Raw genomic sequence first — 13193 nt, forward strand, 5'->3', positions numbered from 1 at the left:
GGCTGTTTTGTTCCTGGAAACCAGTCTTTGAAGTTTGCATTCTGGCTTTGTGCTGCAACAGAGATGTGGACAATTACGATCAATTAGAAATTTGAAGTCAGAATGAAAACAATGCCATTTTGGTTTGCATGCTGCTTTCATAGAAGACTACACTAAGTTACAGAGCAATCAGTATTAAAGACCTAAAAGCTAGGGTATGAGCACACACAGAATCATTGCTCTGAAATTTCAGAACACATACCTTTCTATTTAACCACTGAAATTCTTTCAACCACTTTCATATCCTTTCCTGTAACACTTTTTGTGGAAAATTTGCAGAAGGTTAAGCTTCCTTTTACAATATTGGTGTGTGTATGAAAAGTTCAGGCACTCGTTTCTGTCTCATGCATACAGAATATGCATGAGAAAATCATAACTACAGTTTGCCTAGAAGTTAGTTTTGTCCAGCTAAGGACATTTCCTTCTAAGATCTTGTTAACTGTATTAATATTGTTTTACTTGTAGATTTTTATGCTTTGAGAATTTTCCCTTTTTGTAATCTGTGTTTAAATACTGTTCTATTCTGTCTTTCCTTAACAGGGCATCATATCTGACCTGTTTCCTGGAGTGGTTCTTCCTACACCTGACTATGATCTGTTTGTCCAGGCACTAACTGAAAATATAGAAAAAATGGATCTTCAACCACTTCCATGGTTCACTGGAAAAATTATTCAGGTTTATTTTTACGTACTTACCTCTGGGGAAGAAAAGTGTGAGAGCAGAAACATCCTTCTGTCTGACACAAACTGTCTGTGTCATGAATTAATAGCTAATAGTTTCTGTGATCAATTAATAGAATATTACAAACAGCATGTTTTCACTGAGTAAAAGTCATGGAGTTAAAGCCTACTTCGCTCATAGTGATTTTAGAATTTCTCCAGCCTGTGAAGGAGCTAACATGTGCAGCCACATCTTAAATCTTATGATTCAGGATAGAAAATTAAACTGGATCTCTTACTAGCTGAGGCAGTGTAGCCTAGTGAACAGAACTCTGGACTGGGAGTCAGGCTCTGTCCCCAGTTCTGCTCACAGTTTCATTGAGAAGTCTTAAGAGGGGTCACATTTCTCACCCTTGCTTATGCTTCACTTCCAGCTCTGTGTTCCCACTGTCTCCCATTTACTAGTATTATTAACCTTTTAAAGAATTTTTTTTTTTTTTTTTTTCTTGTAAGTAGCATAGCCTAGTGACAGTGTGATGGCAAGGGCAAAAATGTGTGGCCTAGGGTAGGATCATGAGGGACACCTCCAACAGCAGTTCAGATTTTATGGCTTATATTCAGACTTGGCTTATGCTGCTTTGCAAACCATACCTTATTTTTTCATTTAAATAGAGGTAATATTAACTGTTTGGAAATGTAAGATAAACCAGAAAATATCAGCCTTAACCTGAGATTAAAAAAAAAATAACCTTCTTAGGGCTTCTTACAGGTCTACTTGACAGTATTCTGTTTGAGGGCTTTGACTTGAGTTCTGGCAAGATCTATGGGATAATTGAAGAAGTTACCACCCTTGCAGTCCAAAGGACCAGTCGTATAACAGATCCTCAGAACTGTAGTTTCAGTACCTTTGGGTTAGCTTCACTGGTAGCCGTTGATTTCAGTTTAGGCTTTTACAGTGGTCTGTGATCTGCAGTGTCTGGTTAGTGCACTCACACCCTGTACAGTGATGCTGTTACAGCTGAGGGATGACATTTATCAAGGAGAAAGGGAGGATATCTGGGGGCAATGACTTATTAAATTATATCAGTGAGAACTGCCATAATAATATGACTGCCTTCTGATTTGGGTTAACGGTTCAGTCACCCTTAATAGAGTGCAGGTATTTGGTTAATATTTTGTCCTGTTGCACCTGAGTGTAAGAGAGATACCTCTAGTTTGATAACTTGCTTTTGTGCTATGTTAAAGAATCAGTCTCTTGTCACTGATACAGATATATGAAATGATGCTGGTGCGCCATGGTTTTATGATTGTTGGAGATGCTTTGAGTGGGAAGACCTGTGCGTACAAGGTGCTAGCTGGAGCCCTTGGTGATTTGTGCACAGGTAACATTGTTCAGCCACAAGATTCTCATGAAATTAAGATAATTCTATGACTACTGTTTTTCCTATGCAGAGATATGCCCAGGTTGTTAACTGTCCTATACTCTGCTTTCTTAACTGGAAGGTTTCTACTCATTAAACTATTTTTGTCTGCATTTACTGGAGTAGTAAGACATACTAATATATTTATGCTTTTACAAATTTTGTTGAGCATTATATTTGTGCATAATACTCTAGAAGAAACTAGCTCTGATATAGAGATTTTAAGTAGCCATCATAAACATATAAAACCTATTTTGCTCTGCTTTTCTTTCATGTGCTATTGCAACATAGGACTTTGTACTTTCCTTGTACAAGTAACGGAAGTTCTTATTTACTGCTACCTAGCTGCCCAATGTCTGGGGTTTTTTTTGCCTTGGGCAGCTAAAGTAGGATCCTCAGGAATCTCATTGTTTTGTACTTCAGTTGTTGAATGAAACTAACCTATCAAATTCTCAAGCTCATCTATTTGTTTTTTACACAGAAAAATCCATGGCTGAATTTGCTGTTGAATACAAAGTTATTAATCCCAAAGCAATTACTATGGGACAGTTGTATGGAAGTTTTGATCCTGTAAGTCATGAGTGGACAGATGGAGTTCTTGCAAATGCCTTCAGGGAACAAGCATCTTCTACAACAGATGGTCGGAAGTGGATTATTTTTGATGGCCCAGTGGATGCAGTTTGGATAGAGAACATGAACACTGTGCTGGATGATAATAAAAAGGTAGCCTAATTTTTGTCAGTTACCTTGTCCTTGAATAAACATACTTTATTTTAGTAGTAGCAATATTGTTACCGTGGTAGTCAAAGGAGGTGTGAGACTCAGGAAAAGCTGGTGTGCTTAAAAGCATTGCTTTTTCCACCAATTATATGAGTTGGTTTAGTAGATGATATTGTTACTTCTCCCTAGAAGCCCTGTCTTGCTCCTACTGCATTCAAAGGAGGTTGCTCGCTGAGGCTTTTTTATTGACCCTTTTAGGAAACTGAAATACATAAACTCAGTTCTGTAACTGAAAACTGAACTTGCTTAAATTACTTAGTGAACCAATCAACTGAAAAAAAACCTGCTGCAGGTCATAACTGCTTTTGCTTGAAGAGTTATTTAAAGATAGAGGAGCATTGTTCTCTGTGTCATTGCAAGTCATTACAGTAACATGTGGAAAAGTTGAGATGAGGTCAGGAAATATGTGTTATGAGCACACGAATGAGTGAATGAGGAGTGACACTAAGTAGACTGTTCAGTGATTTTATGACAGGCATTGCTTTGATCAGCACTGACACGACTAGATCATGTTTACGTGATGTTTTTCTTCTAGCTATGCTTAATGAGTGGTGAAATAATTCAGATGAATTCAAAAATGAGTTTAATCTTTGAGGCAGCAGACTTAGAGGAGGCATCTCCAGCAACAGTCAGCAGGTAATGTGAGAGCATTCAAACTTGAACTATCCCACCTTGCACATCTGTTTCTGTACCATAGTTGTTTGTTTTTGCCAGGTGTGGTATGATCTATATGGACCCACAACAGTTAGGATGGAAGCCACTGAAGGATTCCTACATGAAAACACTGCCTCCAAATCTGCAGGAAGAACACCGAGAGCTGGTGCGAGACTTGACTTTTTTTACATCAGTCTAATTTAGAAGATTAACTTTAAGGTGATCACAATTTGAAGGCAGGCATGCAAAATCAGACTTTTTGAAGTACTTTCATGATTTAGAGGGTCCCAGATCTCCTTGAGGCTGTTGTACATTAGTTTATAGTGATGGATGTTAGATGTTGTTGCAAGGAAAGTGCATGAGAGCTGAGATGCCGTGAGTACTAGAAATTGAATGTGGGAAATACTCAAGACTTAAAATGTTTTGAACTCATCCTTCTTCTGTCTAGGACATCTAGAGTTTAGCTTGAGAAATGCTCCATGGCAGAAGCAACTTATGTTCACTATCAGATAATGGTGGTGTGACTTAAGGGATCACTTAAGTACTGCCTCATACAGGTCCTTTCCCGATCTTCCATCTACCAACTTGGAGAATTTCTGATGCCCTATGTTTTATTGAGAGAGAATTGGGGGACAGTGAGAAATACGGCAACTCCTGCATTGTTTTAAAGCCATTTCCTTTTCCCCTGGCAGGTCAATGACATGTTTATGTGGCTAGTCCAGCCTTGTTTAGAGTTTATTCACCTTCACTGCAAAGCCATTGTACAAACATCCCCTATCCATCTGAGTTATAGCTTGATGAAACTCTTCACTTGTCTGCTTGGTAAGTACACTAAGCCTTACTCTTTTTATTTAATTTTTTCTTTTTTTCCTGCTGTGTCTCATAACATGATGCATGTTATCACATGCAAGGAAATACCAAAGGAATTCCTTTACTGTTGAGATCATACGACACAAGTCCTTTCTCACTGACCAGTATTAATGTGCTTTGACTAGCATACAGACCTTTCACATTTGGACACTGTTGTCATTACAAAACTCAACATGATCTTGTGAGTGTATTCCATATTTCTGCTTGCTGTTTGCTGCCATTGGAAGAAAAGAATTAGGATCCTTTGTAAATATTTTTTCTTCTCATTTAGTTTTATTTGTAAACAGTATTTTACACAGACAAGATCCTCACTCTGTAGATTGGCTTTGTTCCACTGAAGACAATGCTCTAAATTTGTCTCAGAATACTTTTTGCAAAAATGCATTTGGAATTGGGATTTATGGTTATTACTGGCATTTAACTAAAATGCAAAATATGTGTTTTAGATGAAGTAAAACAATCCAAGGAAGAGGAGGAAGAAAGCATGTCTAGTCAGCATATCATGTTGTGGCTGCAGGGGATTTTCCTTTTTGCTTTGGTTTGGACAATTGGTGGGATCATCGATGCAGACAGCAGAAAGAAATTTGATTTGTTTTACCGCAACTTGTTAATGGGAATGAATGATGAAAACCCACGCCCTAAAAGTGTGAAGCTTACTGGAAACAATATCTTCCCAGAAAAAGGTGCTTCATCATAACTGTACTTGCCTGGCCTTTTATAAAGCAGTAAGAAAACTCAGCACTGTAGGGGAGAACAGAGTGCCTGGCAGATGTTAAGTCTGTGGCAGAGCCACCATCTGCCAAGCCTTGGGCTGCACAGTTGGATGCTCTTTCCTGCCTCTTTTAACCAGGAGCAGCATATGCCTCATGTTGTACTCAAACAATGTAGCTGAATCTGACCTGAAATAATTTTGTGATGGTAATGGCAGTGGGGGTGGGAGGGGGATCTTATGTATTAGAAAGCCTTCATTATCTCACAGTGTTGGACATCTCACACTAAAATGATTGAAGTTTATTTTTATTCTTTAATCACACTGTTTTTCTATGTTGTATTTTTCAATTAACAGGGACTGTTTATGACTTCTATTTTTACAAGCATGGCAGAGGACAATGGAACATGTGGACGGAGTACATCACAAAGGAAGAGCAAGTTCTCTCTCCAGGGGCTAAGGTTCACATTGATATCTTTCATTTTAGAAAATAATTATTTGACTACATGATTTAGAGGTATAAATTGACTGCCTTAGCTAGCAGCTTTTATTATATCAGGCTGTTCAATGTTTGACTGGCAACATTTGATTAATCTCTGTAGGCTCCTTTTCATGTTTATGTCTTAATTCTGGTACCATCAATACTGAAAGTTTAGCACTGCAGGTGAGCATGGAGCCCTGAGGTTGGCTGGTGGTTAAAATTTTTTGTTCTGCTTTTGTCTTTGTAATAGCATCTGATGTTGGGGAAATCATGGTAGAAAAAAGACAAAGCCTAAGTTTCCATTCCTTCATTTTTGTTTTCTGTGGTCAGAGAAAGCAAGTGAAGAGACTTACTACTTCTTTGGGATATGGTGAACAGTACTGAGGGTCATGGATCCCCTCCATGGTTACTCACATAGCACAACAGACATCTGCAAAAAGTACCTGTTCTGCAAATGAAATGTCAAGATAACTTAGGTGGTGTTTGTTCAGCTTTTCATTCCACTGTAGTTGCAACGGTCTTGTCTATTAAGTACATGAGAAATGTGAGATTACATTTCATTCTGCTGTCTAAAGTCTTTTCTTGATATCTGGTGCACAGCTGCTAATGATAAGTGGAAGACAAGGAAGAAAAAAAAATCCATAGCACTGTTCCTTTCTTTTTGCACAGGAGGGAACAGAATTAAGTCATACTTAACTGGGCAGTTCTCCTGGGTTTTATATAGCCTCTCTGAATCATAATACAGATAATACTAGTTGTGCTATTTACTGTATAAACACTGAACAAGAATTGGGGTCATACTATCTACTGAACCTTATTACAGCCTAAGTTTTCAGAGAAGAGAGTTTTTAAAAAATGCATTTGCACTACAGGCTTCCTGTAGTTGCTTGCAAATATTCATGTTGATTAAGGTATTGGATGTTTGATTTTCATGTGCTGTTTTACTGTTCTGTGTATAGGTATCTGAGCTGATCATTCCAACAATGGAAACTGCCAGACAAACGTTTTTTCTTAAAACATATGTGGAGCATAATGTCCCTTTGCTATTTGTGGGTCCCACTGGCACTGGAAAATCAGCTATAACAAACAATTTCCTATTACAACTTCCAAGGGAAAAATACATCCCAAACTTCATCAACTTCTCTGCAAGAACCTCTGCTAACCAAACTCAGGATATTATTATGTCCAAGTTGGACAGAAGAAGAAAAGGATTATTTGGACCTCCTTCGGGGAAAAAAGCTGTAATATTTGTGGGTAAGATAATTTTTTCAGGGTTTTTATATCATTTTAATTCTGGCTTTAGGCAAAGGAAGTGATTCACTGAGACCAGTAATTTTGGATTGCTTCAGTGCTCTTTGGCTTTTTTCAGGTACCCAGACAAGGATTAGCACTGCCCCCTGCTGAAAGGTTTCTAACTGTTTAAGTGATGGTTGTCTTCAGAATAGTTCACCGTGTTGCAGTGTGACGTGAAATAAAATAAAATCATCAACCACACATCATCTCTAACTATGCCTATGAAGTATAATTTAATTATACTTTATTTATACTTAACCATGATTCTGGTTAGTTTAATGGGAAGCAAGAATAACAAGACATAACCTTTTTCTACTTCCAGTTCAGTTATATTTTCTTCCTAGCTTTGAGAGAAAACTATAATTTCTAAATGCTGAGGTTTGTTTATTCAATGTCTGTGTTTTCCATAGATGACCTAAATATGCCTGCAAAGGAAGTGTACGGAGCCCAGCCACCTATTGAGCTTCTCAGACAATGGATTGATCATGGTCACTGGTATGACAAGAAAGATACATCCAAGATTAATATCATAGATGTACTGCTTGTTTCAGCGATGGGTCCACCTGGGGGAGGCAGGAATGATATTACAGGTAGGCAATATAATACTATGACAAGTAGTTATCTAATTGACTGAAGGTAAGAGGCAAGTTCAGTTTTGTGAAGACAAATTCTACCAAATTCTACATTTATCCTTTACTTGTAAACCTACAGATACGTTTACTGACTGGGTTATTCCAGACCGAAGTCTGTATGCTTAAGGTCAAATCTGTAACTTTTCCAGTGGGAGTTTAATCAATATTAGAAAAAATGTTTTTAATGTTGATTAAACTATGAATAATGAAAATAATTCTAAAATTAGAGATGTTTTCCATTTTCTATTCTCTGGAAAAAGGAGGGAATACATCTTCTTACCAAGTCTTTCTGGCAGTTCTCTTCTGTATTTCCTGCTGGTAAGATAGGCTGCCTGCATTTACTTACAAGCATGTTGCCTGCAAGTCCATGATTCTTGTCATATCACCATAAGGGAGGTTATATTTTCTAATGAAAAAGTTATGTCAGTAAAAGCCATAATGTAGCTACAGCTACACCGTTATAAGGCAATTTATGCTACTTTGCTTCAAATAAACACTCTAATACAGACATAACTGTATGTGCTCTGAGGAGGCTTTATTAAAAAATCTATTCTGATACGGCTAAATTTCTGAAATTTACTACTGTATAGACCAAATTTTTTCAGGTGAAAGCTGATAACAAGATACTTTTCTTTTGTAAAGTTTTACTGTGTCATATCACAATCAACAGGGCTAATGTGAGGTGAAATTTAAATTTGGGTAATCGTGGTCTTGTAATGGAGATTCGTGTTTTCATAGTAAAAAGTTATTCTAAGTAAAATACTGATATAAACCAGTTTATATTTCTTTTACATCACTGCTGTGGCAGAAACTTGCCAGAAACAAAATCATGGAGCTGGAGCCAGATTCAAATGTTGTTTTTCGAGTGACAGTCAATCCTAGAATATGCTCCTAGAATATGCTAGCTGAAAGGTGGAAAAATACTTGGACACTCCTAAATAGTTCTGCATCTTTTCGTGTGTATTACAGGACGCTTCACCCGGCACTTAAATATTGTATCAATCCGTTCTTTTGATGATGACATATTAACCACAATTTTTACTGCAATTGCTGATTGGCACTTCAGTAAAGGCTTTGAGCCTGTGTTTCTAAGGTAATGTGATATATTTCCTGTAACACCTTTGTCATCTTTTCTCCTGTGATTTATCTGCAGAAGTTAAAATTGTATCTCTTTTCCTTCTTAAGGCTGGGTAAGATAATGGTTCAAGCAACAATGGTGATTTATAAAATGGCAGTTGATAATTTTCTCCCAACTCCTTCAAAATCCCACTATGTCTTTAATCTACGGGATTTTTCCAGGGTTATTAAAGGAGTGCTGCTCTGTCCACACACTCATTTGCAAGTAAGTTGTAGTTTAATTATGTTGCTGTAAGAAAGAGCAATGGAAAAATTAAGTTGTTTTTATAATATCAGTAAGTAAACATCTCAAAATAAATGAACTGTGATTTCAATAGATTTATAAGGTTTAAAATCAGAATAGTCCCTGAATACTTTGCTATATGTTTTCTGTCTGACTCTGAAGGAGACAGCTCTCATTTTTGTTAATATTATTTGCATGTATTACAGTTGGGCCCAGAGGCCCAAGGCCCACCTGTTAAGGCCTGTACAAGTCTGACAGTCCTTTCTCTTGAATTGCAAACTAAATATACAAAAGAAACAAATGTAGGGAAAAAAACTTGATTATCTCTCTTTTACAAACAGCAAGCTCATCAGTGAACAAGAGTAATTTAGCCTTGAGTTTGCCTGTTGTCACAGACTACAAATGAATCTGATACGTGTATATGATTTTCATCCTACTTTTAAAATCCATTTTCAGTAAAATGTCAGATTAAAGGAGTATTAAAAGTTTTATTTCTGTTGGGGGGATGTTTTTGGTGCAGAAACAGAACAAAACAGCTACAAGCTATTCAGGGGCAGCTTTAGCCAGCAACTGTTTTGGGCAAGGCTTGGCTTAGAACCCATGAGCCATATCTTTGAAAGATTTATTCTTTACTTTATGTTGGAAGGGTGGGGAGATTTGATACAGTAGAGAAAAATGCTTTGACATAAGAGTCCAAGTTTGTATTGGCAGGAAGGACAAGATGGTAACTAGGTGAGGAAGCCAGTTAAGTTAGCAGATGCTGAGCCATGTGGAGAATGGCTTGGAATTGAAAGATTCCCACTGAGTTTAGTACAAGATATAGCAGAGTCCAGATGGACATTTCTAGCCTTTTGTTTTTAAACAAATCCTGCCTGAGCTATGCTTACTCATTTTCTTGTATTTACATTTTCAGGATGGAGATAAACTGATCAGACTTTGGATTCATGAGGTCTACCGAGTTTTCTATGATCGCTTAGTTGAGGAGGAGGACAGGAAGGTATTCTTTCAGATGGTACAAGAGACAACATCAAATATCTTCAAGCAGAGCTTTAATAAGGTATTTTTGGGTAATGTGCTGGGACCAAGAATGAGACTGATGTGTTTTCAGAAATACTTGGACATTGAGATTACATTAGTATTAGACAGATTTTGAATAACTTTGATCAGTGCATTTAAAAAGTATGGAATTCAGTATTGAGTATTATACGTCTTCTTAGTCAAGTTAATACAAATTACTTCACATCAGAATGATTCATAACTCCAAAAGGATTCTGTGTTGGTACAGAGGACTATCTGGAATAAAAGTCTTACCCAATATTTATCTGGTCTTTTGCTTAAGTTAATATCTGGATGAGCCAATGGAAGTAGTGGGTACTTTCCTGATAAGTCTTTTGGGAATTTGTCCTATATTTGAAAGCAAAATCTCTCTGTGAAGTATGCATATGTGGAAACTTGCATGTCAACCTACAGCATATTCCCCATTTAGGTGTTTTTTTGTGGGTTTTTTTTCAGACTGAAGTAATAACTAGAATAGCTGGAAAACAGCTTCCCACAGTGTTATTACTATGTAGATAAGAATGATTATGACGTTAAGGAAAATAATTCTCTAATAGTTTGTATTATCTGTTGATTCTTTTCTCTAGGTACTGAGTCATATCTCACCTACTGGAGAAATCTCTGATGATAATATTCGCAGCTTGTTCTTTGGAGACTATTTGAAGCCAGGCAGTAATGTAAAAGTTTATGATGAAATCACGGATTTAAAGCAACTGACAACTGTGATGGAATACTACCTTGAGGAGTACAACAATATCAGCAAAGCACCAATGTCCTTAGTCATGTTCAAGTTTGCTATTGAGCATATCTCAAGGATATGCAGGGTATTGAAACAGGATAATGGACATCTGTTGTTGGTGGGGGTTGGCGGGAGTGGTCGACAAAGTGCTACCAAGCTAGCAACCCACATAAATACCTTTGAACTCTTTCAAATTGAAATGACAAAGTCCTATGGAATCAGTGAATGGAAAGAAGATGTTAAAAAAGTCATGCTGAAAGCAGGTGTTGGTAACAAGAATGTGTCCTTTTTGTTCTGTGATAATCAAATAAAGGATGAAGCATTTGTAGAAGATATCAACATGCTTTTAAATACTGCTGATGTGCCTAATATCTTCACAACAGATGAGAAAGCTGAAATTATTGAGAAAATGCAAAGTTCAGCAGGGATGGAGCACAGGAAAATTGAAGCCACTCCCCTTGCTATGTACAATTTCTTTACTGAAAGGGTGAAGAAAAATTTGCATATTGTCTTAGGTCTGTATACAATGTGTTATTTCTTCAAATGTTTTCTTAGGCTTAGTTTTTTCTGCTTCCTAATAAACTTAGGTAACAATCGTGATTTTTTTTTTTTCCTAGCCATGAGTCCTATTGGAGATACATTTCGGAATCGATTGCGGATGTTTCCTTCATTGATAAACTGCTGCACCATTGATTGGTTCCAAACCTGGCCTACAGATGCTTTGGAAATGGTTGCTAACAAGTTTTTAGAGGATGTTGAACTCGAAGATGACATTAGAAAAGAGTATGAGTTTGTCTGTCGAGAAACATATGAAGCAAATGTTTGTTTCCCTCTCCCTCACACCCCCACCATACTTGATCAGGAAACTGTCCTTATAAATGGACAAAGCTAAGCCAACTCTGGGATTTCAGTGCAAGAAAATCAGGCCACTCTTTGAAAGGAGTCTAAAATAATTGTTATAATGGGGAAAAACCAATTCTGCCTTCACTAACATTAATATAATTTCATAAGCTTAATTTCCTCATAATTAACAGAAAGACAGATTCTATTTTCATGGTAATATGGAAAAATTTTCTCTAGGGTTGTGTCAATGTGCAAATATTTCCAAGAAAGTGTGAGAGAGCTCTCCATCAGCTATTTTACTACACTGCGAAGACACAACTATGTGACACCAACTTCATACCTAGAATTGATTCTTACCTTTAAGACTCTGCTGAATAGCAAAAGGCAAGAAGTTGACAGGATGAGAACTCGTTATCTTATGGGACTTCAAAAACTTGACTTTGCATCTTCACAAGTAAGTTCCAGATGAGAACACTGAATATGTGCCATATGCACACTTTAGTATGGGGTTTGTATAAACTGATTAAAACGTATAAAAATAAACCTTATTAAATTCCCTCTTCACTATATTTATGATGCTATTGTTAATTGTCTATAGAAAGCCAGCAAGAGAAGTTAGATTACTGCTTAGCCATTTTAGGAAATTGTGGTATGCAAATTCGGATTACAGCACTTAATAGAAAGCTAAATGAAATTGATGGTACTCATTAAATGTTAAAGGAAAAAACCTTACAAATTTAATTATTTTCTCAAAACCTTATATGGAGAATCCCTGCCTCAGTAGTAGTGCATCTTAGTCCATATTACCCTTTTCAAAATAGGGGAGAAGTTGAAGAATGTTGTAGGTCAATAATAAACATTAATTCCTGAGTAGATCCCCAGTAGGACGTTGATCAGGTTCCAGGTAAATAACCCCCTTTTTCAACCCATGTCATCCAGGGATTAATCCTTCCAAGATGCAAAGTAAAGGGTCTTCCAGATATTTGCTGGATGAAGAACATCATACAGTTTGCAGCTATTGCTGTCACTAATTCTGTGCTTTCTTCCAAATTTGTTTTGGATTTTGTTTTCCACCTGTGCAATAAAGGATTATTTGGGTTTCCATAAACTGAAGCTGACTGTCAGGAAAAAAAATAAAATTAATCAATTTATTTCTCATTATTGAAATTAAGTGGATCATAAAAAAGCAAGAGTATTCAATGGATTAAAAAAAAATCCTTTAAAAAAATCTAGTCAGTTGAATAAAACAGCTCTTAGTAAAAATAGGATAGAGAACTATTTTAATATTTATTTAGATCGTGTCCCTTTTTAGATTGTATTAATATAGTGTCTTCTAATCTTTCTTCCTAATACATCAAGATGTGAAACGCATGCAATGTTTACACAGATTTCTTGATTTCCTGTTATGTTCATCAGGTTGCAGAGATGCAGAAAGAACTGACAGCCCTTCAGCCTGAACTGATTCGAACTTCTGCAGAAACAGAGAAAATGATGTTCCAAATTGAAAAGGAAACAGCTGAAGTAGATGCCAAGAAGGAACTAGTGTCAGCAGATGAAAAAGAGGCTAATGAAGCAGCAGCTGTTGCTAAAGCTATTAAGGTAGTGTACAAGGGCTTGATCCTGGAGCATGATGGGTTCCAAGTCTTTCCAAGTAAAT

General features: G+C 36.8%; 1 protein-coding gene across 1 annotated transcript in view; it reads left to right on the forward strand.

The window, feature by feature from the left end:
- DNAH3 (dynein axonemal heavy chain 3) overlaps positions 1–13193 on the forward strand; it is a 64083-nt gene that overhangs the window by 35011 nt on the left and 15879 nt on the right. The window contains exons 34-50 of the mRNA XM_074919647.1: positions 580–714; positions 1969–2080; positions 2601–2842; positions 3435–3535; positions 3614–3719; positions 4246–4375; positions 4870–5106; positions 5490–5593; positions 6573–6867; positions 7317–7496; positions 8508–8631; positions 8724–8880; positions 9812–9955; positions 10542–11208; positions 11311–11476; positions 11774–11990; positions 12953–13135. Of these exons, the coding sequence (XP_074775748.1) occupies positions 580–714; positions 1969–2080; positions 2601–2842; positions 3435–3535; positions 3614–3719; positions 4246–4375; positions 4870–5106; positions 5490–5593; positions 6573–6867; positions 7317–7496; positions 8508–8631; positions 8724–8880; positions 9812–9955; positions 10542–11208; positions 11311–11476; positions 11774–11990; positions 12953–13135 (3300 nt within the window). The remainder of the gene's footprint in view (positions 1–579; positions 715–1968; positions 2081–2600; positions 2843–3434; positions 3536–3613; positions 3720–4245; positions 4376–4869; positions 5107–5489; positions 5594–6572; positions 6868–7316; positions 7497–8507; positions 8632–8723; positions 8881–9811; positions 9956–10541; positions 11209–11310; positions 11477–11773; positions 11991–12952; positions 13136–13193) is intronic.

This window comes from Athene noctua, chromosome 15 (genome assembly GCF_965140245.1).
Source record: "Athene noctua chromosome 15, bAthNoc1.hap1.1, whole genome shotgun sequence".
In the NCBI taxonomy this organism is placed as follows: domain Eukaryota; kingdom Metazoa; phylum Chordata; class Aves; order Strigiformes; family Strigidae; genus Athene; species Athene noctua.